Genomic DNA, 12429 nt, shown 5'->3' on the forward strand with positions numbered 1-12429 from the left:
GCTCATTCTCATGTTTTTCCGATGTATCTCCGCACGCGACGTCATCGAAAGAGTTGTGCTGATTCAACCTCTTTTTTTTATATCTAATTTTATGTCCATCGAGAGTGAGAACTCTCTGTAGGACAGTACGGACTAGGTTTTGGAGCCCCGTGTTCCGTGCTCTCTTTCAAGTCCCCAAATGCAATATAATCGTTGCCTTCAAAACAAATCTAGGGAATACACAATCGTCACTTCTACCATGTGCTGTCGGTTTCCCCCCGGGTGCAAGTAGAACCGTCAAGGATAAGAGATGATAAGCCCCTTGGAAGAGCTCATCGCATTCGCCAAAGCATGCGCTTTCCGGCACATGTGGTCCGTTGAAGGCATAAGGTGAAGGCCGTAACTCTCGCGATTGTCAATGCTTGGTAAATATAGCTCTGAAGAGGGGCTATAAAGCTAGGACGTGCGAGACCACATAAACCTGTCAATTAATTCTTGTATAGTGGTATCAGCATGCCTGCAACAACATCGGTCACACTCAACACTGGAGCAGTCATGCCCACGGTCGGCCTTGGTAAGCATAGCTGAAAGGGAAATCATCTACTGAACGTTGACCCCGTTTTCGAATGTAGGCACATGGAAGTCCAAGCCCGGCCAAGTCGAACATGCTGTTGAATTCGCCTTGAAGAACGGATACAAGCATATTGACACTGCCGCTGGATACCAGAATGAAACAGAAGTAGGACAGGGGATCAAGGCGTCTGGTCTGCCAAGGGAACAGATCTTCTTGACTACAAAGCTTGATAACCCCGACCAGAGACATCCTGCCAAAGCTCTTGAGGCATCGCTCGAGAAACTTGATACTCCTTATCTGGACCTCTGTAAGCGGGAACATGTTCACTGATCTTGACGAGTGCATTAATTCCTTGAGCAGGGCTCATGCATTGGCCAGCTCCCATGACAAGAGATGGCCAAGCAGATAAGGAACACGACTGGTTGGACACCTGGAAAGTTATGGAAAGCCTATACCTTGCTCACCCAGATAAATTGAAGGCTATTGGTCAGTGGCCCAAACTCGCGTGCTATCTCTGAACTAAAAGTGTATCAGGTGTCTCCAATTTCTCCGTGGAGTACCTTGAACGCTTATTGAAAGTTGCCCGCGTCGTACCGGCCGTGAACCAGATTGAGCTCCACCCGTAAGTCGAATAAATTTGGTTTTTTTGAGCGCTTTGATTGTGAATTATTATACGTAGTTCGTGTCCTCAAGATGACGTCGTCGAATACTGCCAGAACAACGGGATTGTGTTGACAGCTTATTCTCCATTGGGATCCGATAATTCCCCCTTGTTGAAAAATGAGACTGTGACGAAAATAGCAGCCAAGTACAGTGTGCAACCCGCCAACGTGTTGATATCCTTCCACGCAAACAAGCCCATGCGCACTGGTGTGTAGTCTTCACAAACATTCTTACTGAAGCGATCGGTTCTCAATGGTATAACAGTGCTTCCCAAGTCTGTGACCAACGAGCGCATCTTGAGTGAGGTGTTATTCCTTCATTGATTCCGGCTGTTGTTCATCATTATCTTTAGACAACGCGAAGATCATAGATTTGACCCCTGAAGAAATTGGCGAGCTTCATGACATTGACAAAACGCACCATTTCCGTGCTTGTCATCCTTCTTGGACAGGTTTCGGCAGTCTCGGATTCCCTGATTGCAAGTAGAAGTATAGACGTAGGGGTGGATTCAACGTGTCCGCTAGACCCCGATCTTAGTCAGTTATTGTGTAAATAAAGGTATTGCTTCTTTGTGGACTCCGATATTTGCGAGCTAAGCAGCTACATCTAACGTTACTGTTGAGCATCCTATCCGAACGAATGGCGCTGATCATGTCTCTGCCATTGGTTGCGCACCTGCATAAGCATGCTCAGTCATCCCCATTCCCGGTATGAATGAGATTAAGGTTAGTGGTGGCATTACTGCGTACAACCTCGGTGTTATCAAGGTGTCGTTGAGTCCTGAGTCAGTCCTGGAAGTGCCACTGGTGCATACGATTGCAGTGCAGACTCCGAGTCGGAGAAGGCAGGTTGGGTGGTTGGGGATCGCCATCCTCCATCTGGTATGAAAACGTCGTATACACTCCACTTCTAAGGAGTAATTTAACTCCACATCTGAGACTCGATATTCGTGCCTGTGTATGTCTCTGTACATGTACATGACAATGCTTCTGCTTCATGATGATGTAGTGATGAATGACTGTCAAATTTTCACACGAAGGATGCTGTCAGAAACTTAGAAAGTACTGAGATATGATATGTTTCACTGATTGTATGTACTGAATCATTTGTCTGCTGTGGCCGATGCCGATTTTCTATTGTTGTTGTCCTTTTGGTCAGGACAATAAACCCAACTTTACTTATAGCCGCAAATTATTGGCCTACATACCCCAGACGTCTGCGTTCCAGGCGCTTGACTGAGGTAAGATATGGTCTATTAACTCGCTTGTATCATGACTCATGCTGCGGTAGAGAATCTGCTTGCTGATCCTGTATAAATCCTTGTCATACATGTGCATGCAAATATTGATACTAGGCTTACAATGCCGAGTAGGAAAGTGTCCCAGTCAATGCAAGAGAAATTCGCATGCATTGATTGGAATACTTTTCTGCCTGGAGTTTCTTAGGGGATCTGTCGAGCACTTTGAGGAAACCTTGTGCAGTAACTCGCAAACAACCCTGCGACGTAGGGGTCGTCCATTCTGCAAAGGTGAGAGAAAGTACGGCTAGATTGACACTCCATACCTCAATTTGACGGTCGTCCTCCTGATGGGCACTCATTTGGGTTTGAGACTTGCCGAAGCAGCCATTCCGAGCTCTTTTGTTCTGAAAAAGAGCATTATCAATTTAGAAAGCATGGTCGAGCAGGAGTTTGAATATATTTCTGAGATCTTAGCCAGGGCGGGTGTTGCATGGCTGTGCGAAAGCATAGATCCATCACTGACTTGAAAATTGAATTGCAGAGATAAGCATATACATCTTGGTACACCAGCAAGCTGTGAGTCAAAATATTGTCAAGATGGGTAAGTGGGTATTATCAAGTACCGAGAAACTGTGTACAAAAACAACTTGAAGCCCAGTGCACCTCCATATACACGTTAGAGAATCTGTTGAGATCCGAAACATATGAATGTCAATCAAAGATAGAAATATCGTATCACACTCACCTACGCTGATTGATGCATTCCTTAGTCTTCATCGTCGTCACCAAATGTAAGGAGCTGAATAACTGTGTTGGGTGGAATGCAGCCAACGCAAAGAAATTCGTGTTCATTCATGGCTTCAGGTTTGATATAGGCGCCGGTATATTCAACAAGATCGCACATCTGGAGCACATGCCTGATTGTTGGAGCTGCAAGCTGCAGATCTTTGCAATTGAGACATTGCGACTCCCCCTCTCCACTAGATTCAAAGCAAATTCGAGAGCCTTTCCGCGTGAGGCTGTCACAGATATAAAGGGAGTCTGACGTCGATTGCTCCAATCCATATGCCGTTCTAATTCACGCCGGGCATTCCGATGGTCGGGGTCGTAGACAGCATGAGGTATGCTGGACACAAAGCCCCTGGTGTGACTGTACTGGGAACGAGACTCCTCATCAAACACTCGGTAGAAATGTCTTGGAAGCTTTGTCTCGTCTGACTCTGAGTCAGACATTCAAATTGAAGAACTGCTTTATTATTAGATAATTGAGAATGCGCAAACATACACGGCACCTTGTGGAAATATGAATGCAGTGTGTGGTAGGACAAGAGACTCCTTCAATTCTCACAAAATGAATATCAGGTCATGCTAAATTTTAGGTTTAGGTACCAATGCGCCAGCTTTGCCATCATTTAATTCATCGTAACGGTGCTCGGCCGCCAGTCCCCGACACATCTGTACAGAATTCGGGTCCACATGGCCTTACACGTAGTCGGTCGTGTTGAAGACGTGCTTTGAAAGAGTCACATCAAGCCATCAGAAAAAAACGTCCAGTGCGCTGCGGTCCCTCCATGCCATCACTGACAGCGAAAGCATGAAACAGAAGTGGAATGAAGCATCAAGCTCAAGGGCCAGTCCGCCGTGTTGAAGACGTGACTCGAAGTCTCGAAGAGTAACAATTTGGTGCTGGAAGAATGACAGGCTAACGCCGGACTACAAACTTAACTTCCTACACCTGGGCGGTCTGTATAGGGGAAGAAAGCCGCTGAGCCCTTTCTTCTTCGGCCGCCGGGTCAGCGTTTGAAAGCAGGGCTACATTCCATCAGTGATGAGAGAGCTACATCGACGTTCTCCTTGTGCTGCGCGCTGCACGCACGTTCCTATACAGATCTCATATGCATGGCTCTGCATGTTTAAATGTCACAATTGAAGATTGTGATAATGCAAGGGTTTCAAGCATTCCATATTCAGCTTCAATTGAGTAGCGGAAATTGCTTGCTGCTGTCACCAGGACCTCATCCCCGCACAAACGAAGGGAGGGGAACTTATAGCAATAACAATTCTGCCAGATTGATCAGAATCGTGCCTATATGTATATGCAGGACATAAAAAGCTGGCCGTATTCCTCCCATCTCAGAGACATCTCCCTTCATATTATTACCTCGCACAGAAAAATGCGTTTCTCCCTCGCCATCGCTGCTGCTTTGACAACATCTATGTTTGTCAGTGCATGTCTCAAGGAGAAGAGTCCTTGCATGCAATTTAGCAGCGTCAAGTGTTGCTCTGGCTATCAATGTGCCTTCAAATTGTGAGTATGAGCAGGTCGCTGTGCAAACACACATATATACTAACCTGCGCGCCTCAGAATGGGAGCACAACATGCCAGCCGGCGGTAATCTGATTCGCTGCCCGAGTTAGATAATATTCATAAGAATAGATCAATGCAACGAGATTCTTGCGTCGCAGTTCGCGGTACGGTCTCCGCAAGCAGACCCGCGGGTTTGCCTAGGTACTTCAGTAGCACTGTAGTTCGGAAAATTTCCTTTTTGGTATGTTTTGGCCCGTGCGGCATAGGGAGCAGCTGGGGTCCTATCAGACGAAACATGAATATCAGGTTAGTATATATGTGTGTTTGCACAGCGACCTGCTCATACTCACAATTTGAAGGGCACATTGATAGCCAGAGCAACACTTGACGCTGCTAAATTGCATGCAAGGACTCTTCTCCTTGAGACATGCACTGACAAACATAGATGTTGTCAAAGCAGCAGCGATGGCGAGGGAGAAACGCATTTTTCTGTGCGAGGTAATAATATGAAGGGAGATGTCTCTGAGGATGGGAGGAATACGGCCAGCTTTTTATGTCCTGCATATACATATAGGCACGATTCTGATCAATCTGGCAGAATTGTTATTGCTATAAGTTCCCCCTCCCTTCGTTTGTGCGGGGATGAGGTCCTGGTGACAGCAGCAAGCAATTTCCGCTACTCAATTGAAGCTGAATATGGAATGCTTGAAACCCTTGCATTATCACAATCTTCAATTGTGACATTTAAACATGCAGAGCCATGCATATGAGATCTGTATAGGAACGTGCGTGCAGCGCGCAGCACAAGGAGAACGTCGATGTAGCTCTCTCATCACTGATGGAATGTAGCCCTGCTTTCAAACGCTGACCCGGCGGCCGAAGAAGAAAGGGCTCAGCGGCTTTCTTCCCCTATACAGACCGCCCAGGTGTAGGAAGTTAAGTTTGTAGTCCGGCGTTAGCCTGTCATTCTTCCAGCACCAAATTCAGGCCTACCTCCACATGCTCAAATGTATGACTTCGTCTTACGCTCCGACTGCCCAGGTCACAAGCCAACAAGGTTCATACCTCTCGTGCGTGTTCAAGTTGCTTGCGAAGAAAGACAAACTCAAGGCTGACCTGTTGCATGCTGAAGACAGTGACCAGGCAGAGAAACTGAAGAAGCGGATAGACAAGGTCAAGTTAAAGCCTTTCCATTTCCATTACAGTCATCAAGGCTCGTTGGCGTGCGTGTTTCCTTGTCCTGCTTGCTCCTTCATCGCTGAAAACCAATCAGCATGATATGACCTTATTTACCTTGTAAGGTTGAGCGACAGCTTTCCTAATATTCCCGCTACCGTAGGGGAGTGGGTCTTGTCGTGTTTGATTTTCACTTTTTTGCGGTTTTGGTCACCCCTTTTTAATCATCTTGTATAGTGATTAGCTGTGTTGCAACGTTGATCGATCGGTGTGGCCCGAGTTATGACTCAAAAACAGAGCGCAAAACCGTTCCTTTTCGTTCATCTCCCGTGTCCTGCACGGTCTTCGCTGGGTTGTTCTTATCGTGGATGGGTGTCGGGAAGAGCTATATAGACGCTGCTAGGTGCATGCATTCTATGGAGGTGAACTCAGGCAGCGAATCAGACGACTGCAGGAACACCAAACGCCCATTTCGACAGCCTCTTGAACTCAAACTAAGCTCGATCATTTTCAAAGGTTTCGAACTGGGTATTGTACTGATCAACCATGATATCAAAGCGAAAGTGGAAACATTGACGCACTGTCGCGACATGCCTATGAGGCAGCTTGCAAGTACCGATGATTCCATCCTGAGGCGCGCAGGACCAGTTAGTGTATATGTGTGTTTGCACAGCGACCTGCTCATACTCCGAGGTGAGGCCCGACACAAACCAAGCCAGCACAACACACGCCGGGGTCGTTTGTTATGCAACCACCCATCTCGACGACACATGCACTGACAAACATCATGAGATGTAGTCAAAGCAGCAACAATGGCGAGGGAGAAACGCATTTTTTCTGTGCGAGGTAATAAGATGAAGGGAGATGTCTCTGAGGATGGGAGGAACACGACCGGCTTTTTATGTCCTGCGTATACATCATGATAGGCACGATTCTGATCAACTTGGCAGAATTGTTATTGCTATAAGTTTCCCCCCTTTGTTTGTGCGGGAGTGAGGCCTTGAGGTCCCACTTCCAGTGGTAACAGCAGCATGCGTAAAGGCAATTTCCGCTAATCAATGGAAGCTGAATAACTACAGTGACAGTCCGAAACGCTGGCCTGCGCTAGTTCACATCAACTTCAACTACGTCCCCTACTCTTCCAACTGTCCCGGCCTTATTGGACTGTATAATCGTTTTCCTCTCATCCGTTTCGACAGATCATGCCGACACTACCTCCAGCCATTAAACCAACCTCGGGCTCATCTATTTCGGGCGACGATACACGTCTACGTTCTGACGCTCCCTTCGACACTGAAATAATCTCTTCCAATGCATGGACAGAGCATTTGGAGTGCTACTCATTATCAGACAACGAGCCTGAGCTGGCAGATAAACATCATGAACTGCAGCCTATCGAAGAGACCGTCAAAGCAGCTCGTGTACTCTACAACTTTGAAGGAAAGGCTGAATTCAGGGAACTGACCGTCGAAGCTGGAGATGAACTGAGTATCTTGAAGGAAGAAGCCGGAGATGGCTGGAGTTTGGTGAGAGCGAGCTGCTCTGGTGAAATAGGGCTACTACCTCAGACATATTACACGGTGAGTACTGATCACACCCATCGCTCGTATTTGGCTCATTCTGCCCGTGAAGTGCACGACTAGTTTTATAGCCGTTCATGCAAAAAAGGAGCTGTCTTCCAGTGCGATCACCTCCCAAGCATCTCTCCAGGAACAGTCGAAGCCACTTTCTATCGTCCCTCAGGATACTGGTGAATGGATGAACCCTCTCCCAAATTTCAGGCAAAGTCTTCTTAGAGGCAAGAGTTTGAATCGGTTTTCCGGGTTCGTGACAAGCGGTGCAGAAGAGTGGGTTCTCGAGGGCTATGTCGATCCAGTCGTTTCAAATCCATCCACTTCACATCAACGGATCTCTACGGAGGACTCCATCAATGATGATAATAGGCTCAGTAGACTTGGGCTGGGGGAAGCAGATAGGCACTATGTCGACACTGGCCCTACATGGCAATCTAAGGTCCCGAAGTTTCGAGTCTTGGTTCACTCACCTTCGAAGCGCACGTCGGGCCTTTCAGGAGCATATACTATGTATAGTGTCACTTCACTGTTTTCTTCGACTACGGATGAATCATATGATACATGCATCCCACCGATTTCTCCCACCCGTATAACAGTTCAACGGCGGTTTTCTCACTTCATCGTGTTGCACACCTCACTGACTAGACGTCTTCCTGGAATTGCGCTCCCACCACTTCCTGATAAACAGTATGCTGGGCGGTTCAGTGCTGATTTTGTCGAGGCTCGTAGAGGCGAACTCGAGAGATATATTAGGTGTATCGTGAGGCACCCTGTTGCACGATATGCCGAAGCCGTCACGTCTTTTCTCGGTTGCGAAAATGATGTGGTGAGCATAAATCATGGGTTTACTTTGTTTTCTGACCATATCCAAGGAATGGAAACGGCTTATGCCCCAATTACTTTCGATGCCTGCTGCTGGACCTTCATTCTTTGCACATGTCTTTCATCCTGCATTCAACATAGACGTGGACGATGCCACAGAAGTAATAGATCGCTTCGGTCGTCACACCCTTGCAGTGGGCAAGGGCATGCAGAGCTTGAGAAACATCTTTGGTCGCATTCGTGAAGTGAGACTAGGTGAGTGCGGGCACGTTCAGTTGTGCCGAATTATGATCACGACATGCTTGCCAGAGATGTCAAAAGCCGAACGATTGTTGTCGTACTCATTGTTGTCCTTGATTACGTCGACACCTTTGTCTTCTGCTCCCGTGGCCGGGATTAAGGAGGATGCGGAGGATACGCCTTCACAGAGAAACGGCCTCTTGAATGAAGAGGGAGCTTGGTGTTGGCGTGAAGGCTGCCAAGGTGCTCGCGTGTGATTCTGGAGCTCATGACTGACTGAGATATGACTCGAAGATTGTTTGAAGCTCACAAAAGCGATGCAGAAAACATCAGATAGTTTGCAGACTGTTGCAGACCTGTATGACGACCATGTCTGTGTCATATCGCTTGTGCAAGACTCGCACTGACCACAGACGAAGGCCCGGCGTACCCAACTTGAGACCCACGAAGCCTTCAAGAGCGTTGCTCATCCATACCAGCTGTATGAGGTATTTTGGACTATTCGATCGCCGGCTTCGCCCTGAGTGTGATCATCTCAGGGAATTATTGAAACCCACCAATCTACTGTTTCGCGATATAAAGATGCTCTCAAGGGGAAGGTCAGAACGCTCCCAATTTTCATGGAAGACGATGACTTGATATATATGTCCAGTCGAACGATGAGATGACCGCACGCTGCGAAACTGTCTTGAATACTACGATGGCTGAGATGGACACATACCACGACCAGAAAGTGGAAAACTTCAGCACAATAACGAGGGAGTATCTTGATGGGGAAATACACTTTTACGAACAGGTTTTGCACAAGTTGAAGGCAGCACGGCGCACCTTCGACGCTCCGCGTTTTGACCAGCTGAACAGGTCACCTCGTCAACCTTCAAGACATGAACTGGATTTAGAAGCCCCAAAGCTGAATCCTCCACCACTGCCACAGCCCTGTCCTCATGCATATGACTCAGCGCCTATGAGGCCAGTGAATACGGCAATACATAAGGGGATCGGAGCACTACTTGGAAAGTCCAGCCTGGTAGAAAGGGGAGTCTTTTGGGAAGAATGTGGGCTGAATAATGTGTCTGGTACGGTACCAAAGCTGTTACAATCACTTCAGGGTGTTGCAGGACTGATTTCGCTGTATCTATCTAGAATGTTTCCGACACGGGACTTACTTGAAATTCTGTATCGACGTCTCTTTCTATTTCTTTATAGCTAGTGTCTGCAACCGATTTATTGTAGATGCTCCGTCTATCTCACAAAATGTACGTGTTAGGTCAGGCCTGTCCGGTACGGCCTTGGTGATCTCGTCGGCCGACCTTCGTTTTCCTGCAGGAATATCCGTGTCGTAGTGGTGTGTTTTCAGTAGACGATGCTCCTTTTGGTTTTTTGATTTTTCTTTCATCGAGGTACTCTTTTCTTCGCACGTCTTAGTCCAAGCCTCGCCTTCAAGATGCTTAAAGATAGCCTGACTCGCACTCCCTAGCTCTTCATCTCGGCTCCACTTACCTTTCTTGGGACTTGTCGACCATCCATTCAAATTTGTGATCGTAGTGCCTGGACACCCTGAGACTCCGTGCGTTTCGTAGGATAGGGGAAGTCAGTACTGGCGGTGTTCGTCAAGCCAGGGCTAAAACGGGCGTTCAAGCTATACGAAGTCGTCGCGAGGAGCAAGCGAGGATGGTACACGCCCAAGATCGTGAGGGTGGAATTATTATTCTGAGAGATGTCCGACACTTGAGATGAAAATGTACGAGAAAAAAAAAATCGATGATTGAGTCCTAGTATGTTCGGCATTCTCCGAGTCCTTCCGTCGACTTTGTTCTCTTTTCGGAATAGATTATATAACACTACAAGCAAATGGCTTGCTTTTCATTCGCACCACCGTGATCTGTCTCATAGTAAGTTATTGCAATGAAAGTGAGAAATGAAAATAGACCGATCAGTTTTCATCAGTAGCTTTGGAAACAACCCTCACAGGCTCAGGTTCAGACACAGGGATCTATTCCTTCCCAGCCTGCACAGACGTCGGGGGAATTCTTTTCACTATAAGATCAGGACTGCAACGGCGCTCCCCCACCTTCGCCTTCATAATAATCTACCGCTTCCGCCTCACCTCCTCCTGTCCAGAACTTGTCTTTTATTCCACTCGCACGAAACATCATTTCTAGTAACTCTGCATATAGCTGACTCTTTTCAATGCTAGTTGAGTATGCCGTTGAAATCGCTATAAACTTTTTTCATAGTGATGAGGTTTACGGTATCGTCAGGCGAGGTGCTGACGGCCCTGAGGCCTCAGTACTTAGGAGGTCGGTGGCGTGCGCGTGCGATACTATGCATTCTAGAATTCCTATTCTGCTCACAGGACTTAAAAGTGAGGTGCCTTGGAAGCAGTCAAGGATCTTTGACCCTTGCTTGGGTTGGCATATTACTTTACCATATGGTGCCGTTGCGACCTGAGTCACGCTTCAATGATGTTGAATTGCTGCTTGCTATATATTCTGCCAACCAGCACCAGATGCCCAGCGATACTAGCACCTCCGACTCTCTGAAGCATGGATCCACAAATGTCAATGTCCACCCACCTCTCAACCATTCTCCGGTCCCAGAATGTAAGTGATTGATATTTGTCGTCATTTCGGTTCACTCATATCTATAATCTTGACACTGACAGTATTTTTTCGGTGCTATCATTTCGACCACAATAATCTCATTAACTAACAGGGTTCATGCTAGCATCAATAGTGGTTTTATGGGTGCGTGCTCTTGCCATTTGTCCAGCCGTCATTGACAAACATCTGACCACAGGTCTACGATTGTATCCTGAACTTGGACCAGGAGGTGACTTCATCTTTGCGAGATATAGCCTGTCGACAGGCTAACTGATGTGCATAGGTATCTCTGATTCATTGCTCACCATGGAAGAAAGGAAGCTTTTTTTATATCTTGGCGAGATACATGCCAGCCTTCATGCTCGCTGTACACTTATGCAGTGAGTCCAAATAGCATGATATATAATCAACTTGTAGCTGACCAGGATACCGAAGTGAACTATCTCCCGGATGAAAAAATTGTGGTGAGCATTTGTCTGAAATAAAGTCACCTGCTGTCCTGAGGATTTGCCGATGTAGACTTGTAAACATCTACATTCACTTTGGTTTTGTAAGTATTGTGATAGTAGAGTTGCCACTTCCGCTTCAAGTTCGTTCATTAGGTACTGCTGGATTGTGCATATTTGGTGCAGAAGGTATTACATGAATAGTGTATTCACGCGGAAACTCACAAGATCTCCAGGTATCTTCGCCCTTCGTACCTATGCATTATGGAGACAAAAGAAATCCATTCTGGGTCTTATGTTGTCAACGATAGTCGTATGTTTGCAGTTGCGTTCCCTTATTTCGTACTCTAACACACCTCACTGCAGTGCCTGGTGATCGTAAACGTGGTTATAGCACTGATGGTCTCGAAACCGACGGAACGTGAGTGTTTTCAAGAGCCACATGCAAACCGCTCAGTGTGGGTCGATGACAGTCCGACTACTAGTATCACACATGGGTAGCGGTTGTTACACATTATCCCACGACTCGAAGGCTGCATATGATTGGTCACTTCTAGTAGTATTCGAGCTTGGTGAGATCACGAAGCTATAAGTGTAGTCGAGTGCTCACTTTTTGCCTCAGAGATCATAACACTCACCATGATCCGTGTATATTGGGAATACCGTGAAAGGAGGTGTTCGCTACTCCACATCCTTCTACGACACCACACTTTTTACTTCGCAAGTGGGCTAAGTAAGTAGTATCTTCATGGCTGTTAAAACGGGACTCATCTTTCAATCCTAGCACTCTCGGTGGTCAATCTT

General features: G+C 46.9%; 6 protein-coding genes across 6 annotated transcripts; 4 read left to right on the forward strand and 2 right to left on the reverse strand.

The window, feature by feature from the left end:
• The first annotated feature begins 56 nt into the window (after positions 1 to 56).
• On the forward strand, positions 57 to 1839 carry EDB93DRAFT_191833 (NADP-dependent oxidoreductase domain-containing protein). The gene is made up of 7 exons (XM_041455639.1): positions 57 to 553; positions 612 to 860; positions 914 to 1039; positions 1088 to 1175; positions 1233 to 1423; positions 1481 to 1516; positions 1569 to 1839. Exons 1-7 carry the CDS (start codon positions 493 to 495, stop codon positions 1700 to 1702), a joined length of 885 nt encoding a protein of 294 aa, XP_041309795.1. The 5' UTR covers positions 57 to 492; the 3' UTR covers positions 1703 to 1839.
• Positions 1840 to 2415: 576 nt separating this feature from the next.
• On the reverse strand, positions 2416 to 3689 carry EDB93DRAFT_1102394 (uncharacterized protein; the record flags this gene model as incomplete). The annotated part of the gene is made up of 5 exons (XM_041447201.1): positions 2416 to 2524; positions 2577 to 2860; positions 3120 to 3141; positions 3202 to 3255; positions 3370 to 3689. 5 exons carry the CDS (start codon positions 3687 to 3689, stop codon positions 2416 to 2418), a joined length of 789 nt encoding a protein of 262 aa, XP_041309796.1.
• A 1959-nt stretch (positions 3690 to 5648) lies between these two features.
• EDB93DRAFT_191970 (uncharacterized protein) lies at positions 5649 to 6183 on the forward strand. The gene has a single exon (XM_041455641.1). The coding sequence runs from the start codon at positions 5764 to 5766 to the stop codon at positions 6040 to 6042; it is 279 nt and encodes a 92-aa protein (XP_041309797.1). The 5' UTR covers positions 5649 to 5763; the 3' UTR covers positions 6043 to 6183.
• EDB93DRAFT_191969 (uncharacterized protein) lies at positions 6184 to 6997 on the reverse strand. Its single transcript, XM_041455640.1, has 2 exons — positions 6522 to 6997; positions 6184 to 6464 (listed from the first exon to the last, which is right to left on the reverse strand). The coding sequence occupies exons 1-2, from the start codon at positions 6770 to 6772 to the stop codon at positions 6326 to 6328; spliced, it is 390 nt and encodes a 129-aa protein (XP_041309798.1). The 5' UTR covers positions 6773 to 6997; the 3' UTR covers positions 6184 to 6325.
• A 145-nt stretch (positions 6998 to 7142) lies between these two features.
• Positions 7143 to 9719, forward strand: EDB93DRAFT_1248458 (uncharacterized protein; the record flags this gene model as incomplete). Its single annotated transcript, XM_041452715.1, has 9 exons — positions 7143 to 7520; positions 7573 to 8340; positions 8387 to 8591; positions 8646 to 8819; positions 8871 to 8947; positions 8996 to 9064; positions 9116 to 9175; positions 9229 to 9631; positions 9685 to 9719. 9 exons carry the CDS (start codon positions 7143 to 7145, stop codon positions 9717 to 9719), a joined length of 2169 nt encoding a protein of 722 aa, XP_041309799.1.
• Positions 9720 to 10971: 1252 nt separating this feature from the next.
• EDB93DRAFT_192045 (uncharacterized protein) lies at positions 10972 to 12168 on the forward strand. Its single transcript, XM_041455642.1, has 11 exons — positions 10972 to 11010; positions 11080 to 11179; positions 11242 to 11251; positions 11304 to 11323; positions 11376 to 11408; positions 11463 to 11559; positions 11615 to 11643; positions 11699 to 11729; positions 11782 to 11814; positions 11862 to 11938; positions 11992 to 12168. Exons 2-11 carry the CDS (start codon positions 11123 to 11125, stop codon positions 12124 to 12126), a joined length of 522 nt encoding a protein of 173 aa, XP_041309800.1. The 5' UTR covers positions 10972 to 11010; positions 11080 to 11122; the 3' UTR covers positions 12127 to 12168.
• The last annotated feature ends 261 nt before the right edge of the window (positions 12169 to 12429 follow it).

The sequence above is a fragment of the Suillus bovinus genome (genome assembly GCF_016758785.1).
Source record: "Suillus bovinus strain UH-Sbo-P2 chromosome Unknown EDB93scaffold_14, whole genome shotgun sequence".
NCBI classification, from domain to species: domain Eukaryota; kingdom Fungi; phylum Basidiomycota; class Agaricomycetes; order Boletales; family Suillaceae; genus Suillus; species Suillus bovinus.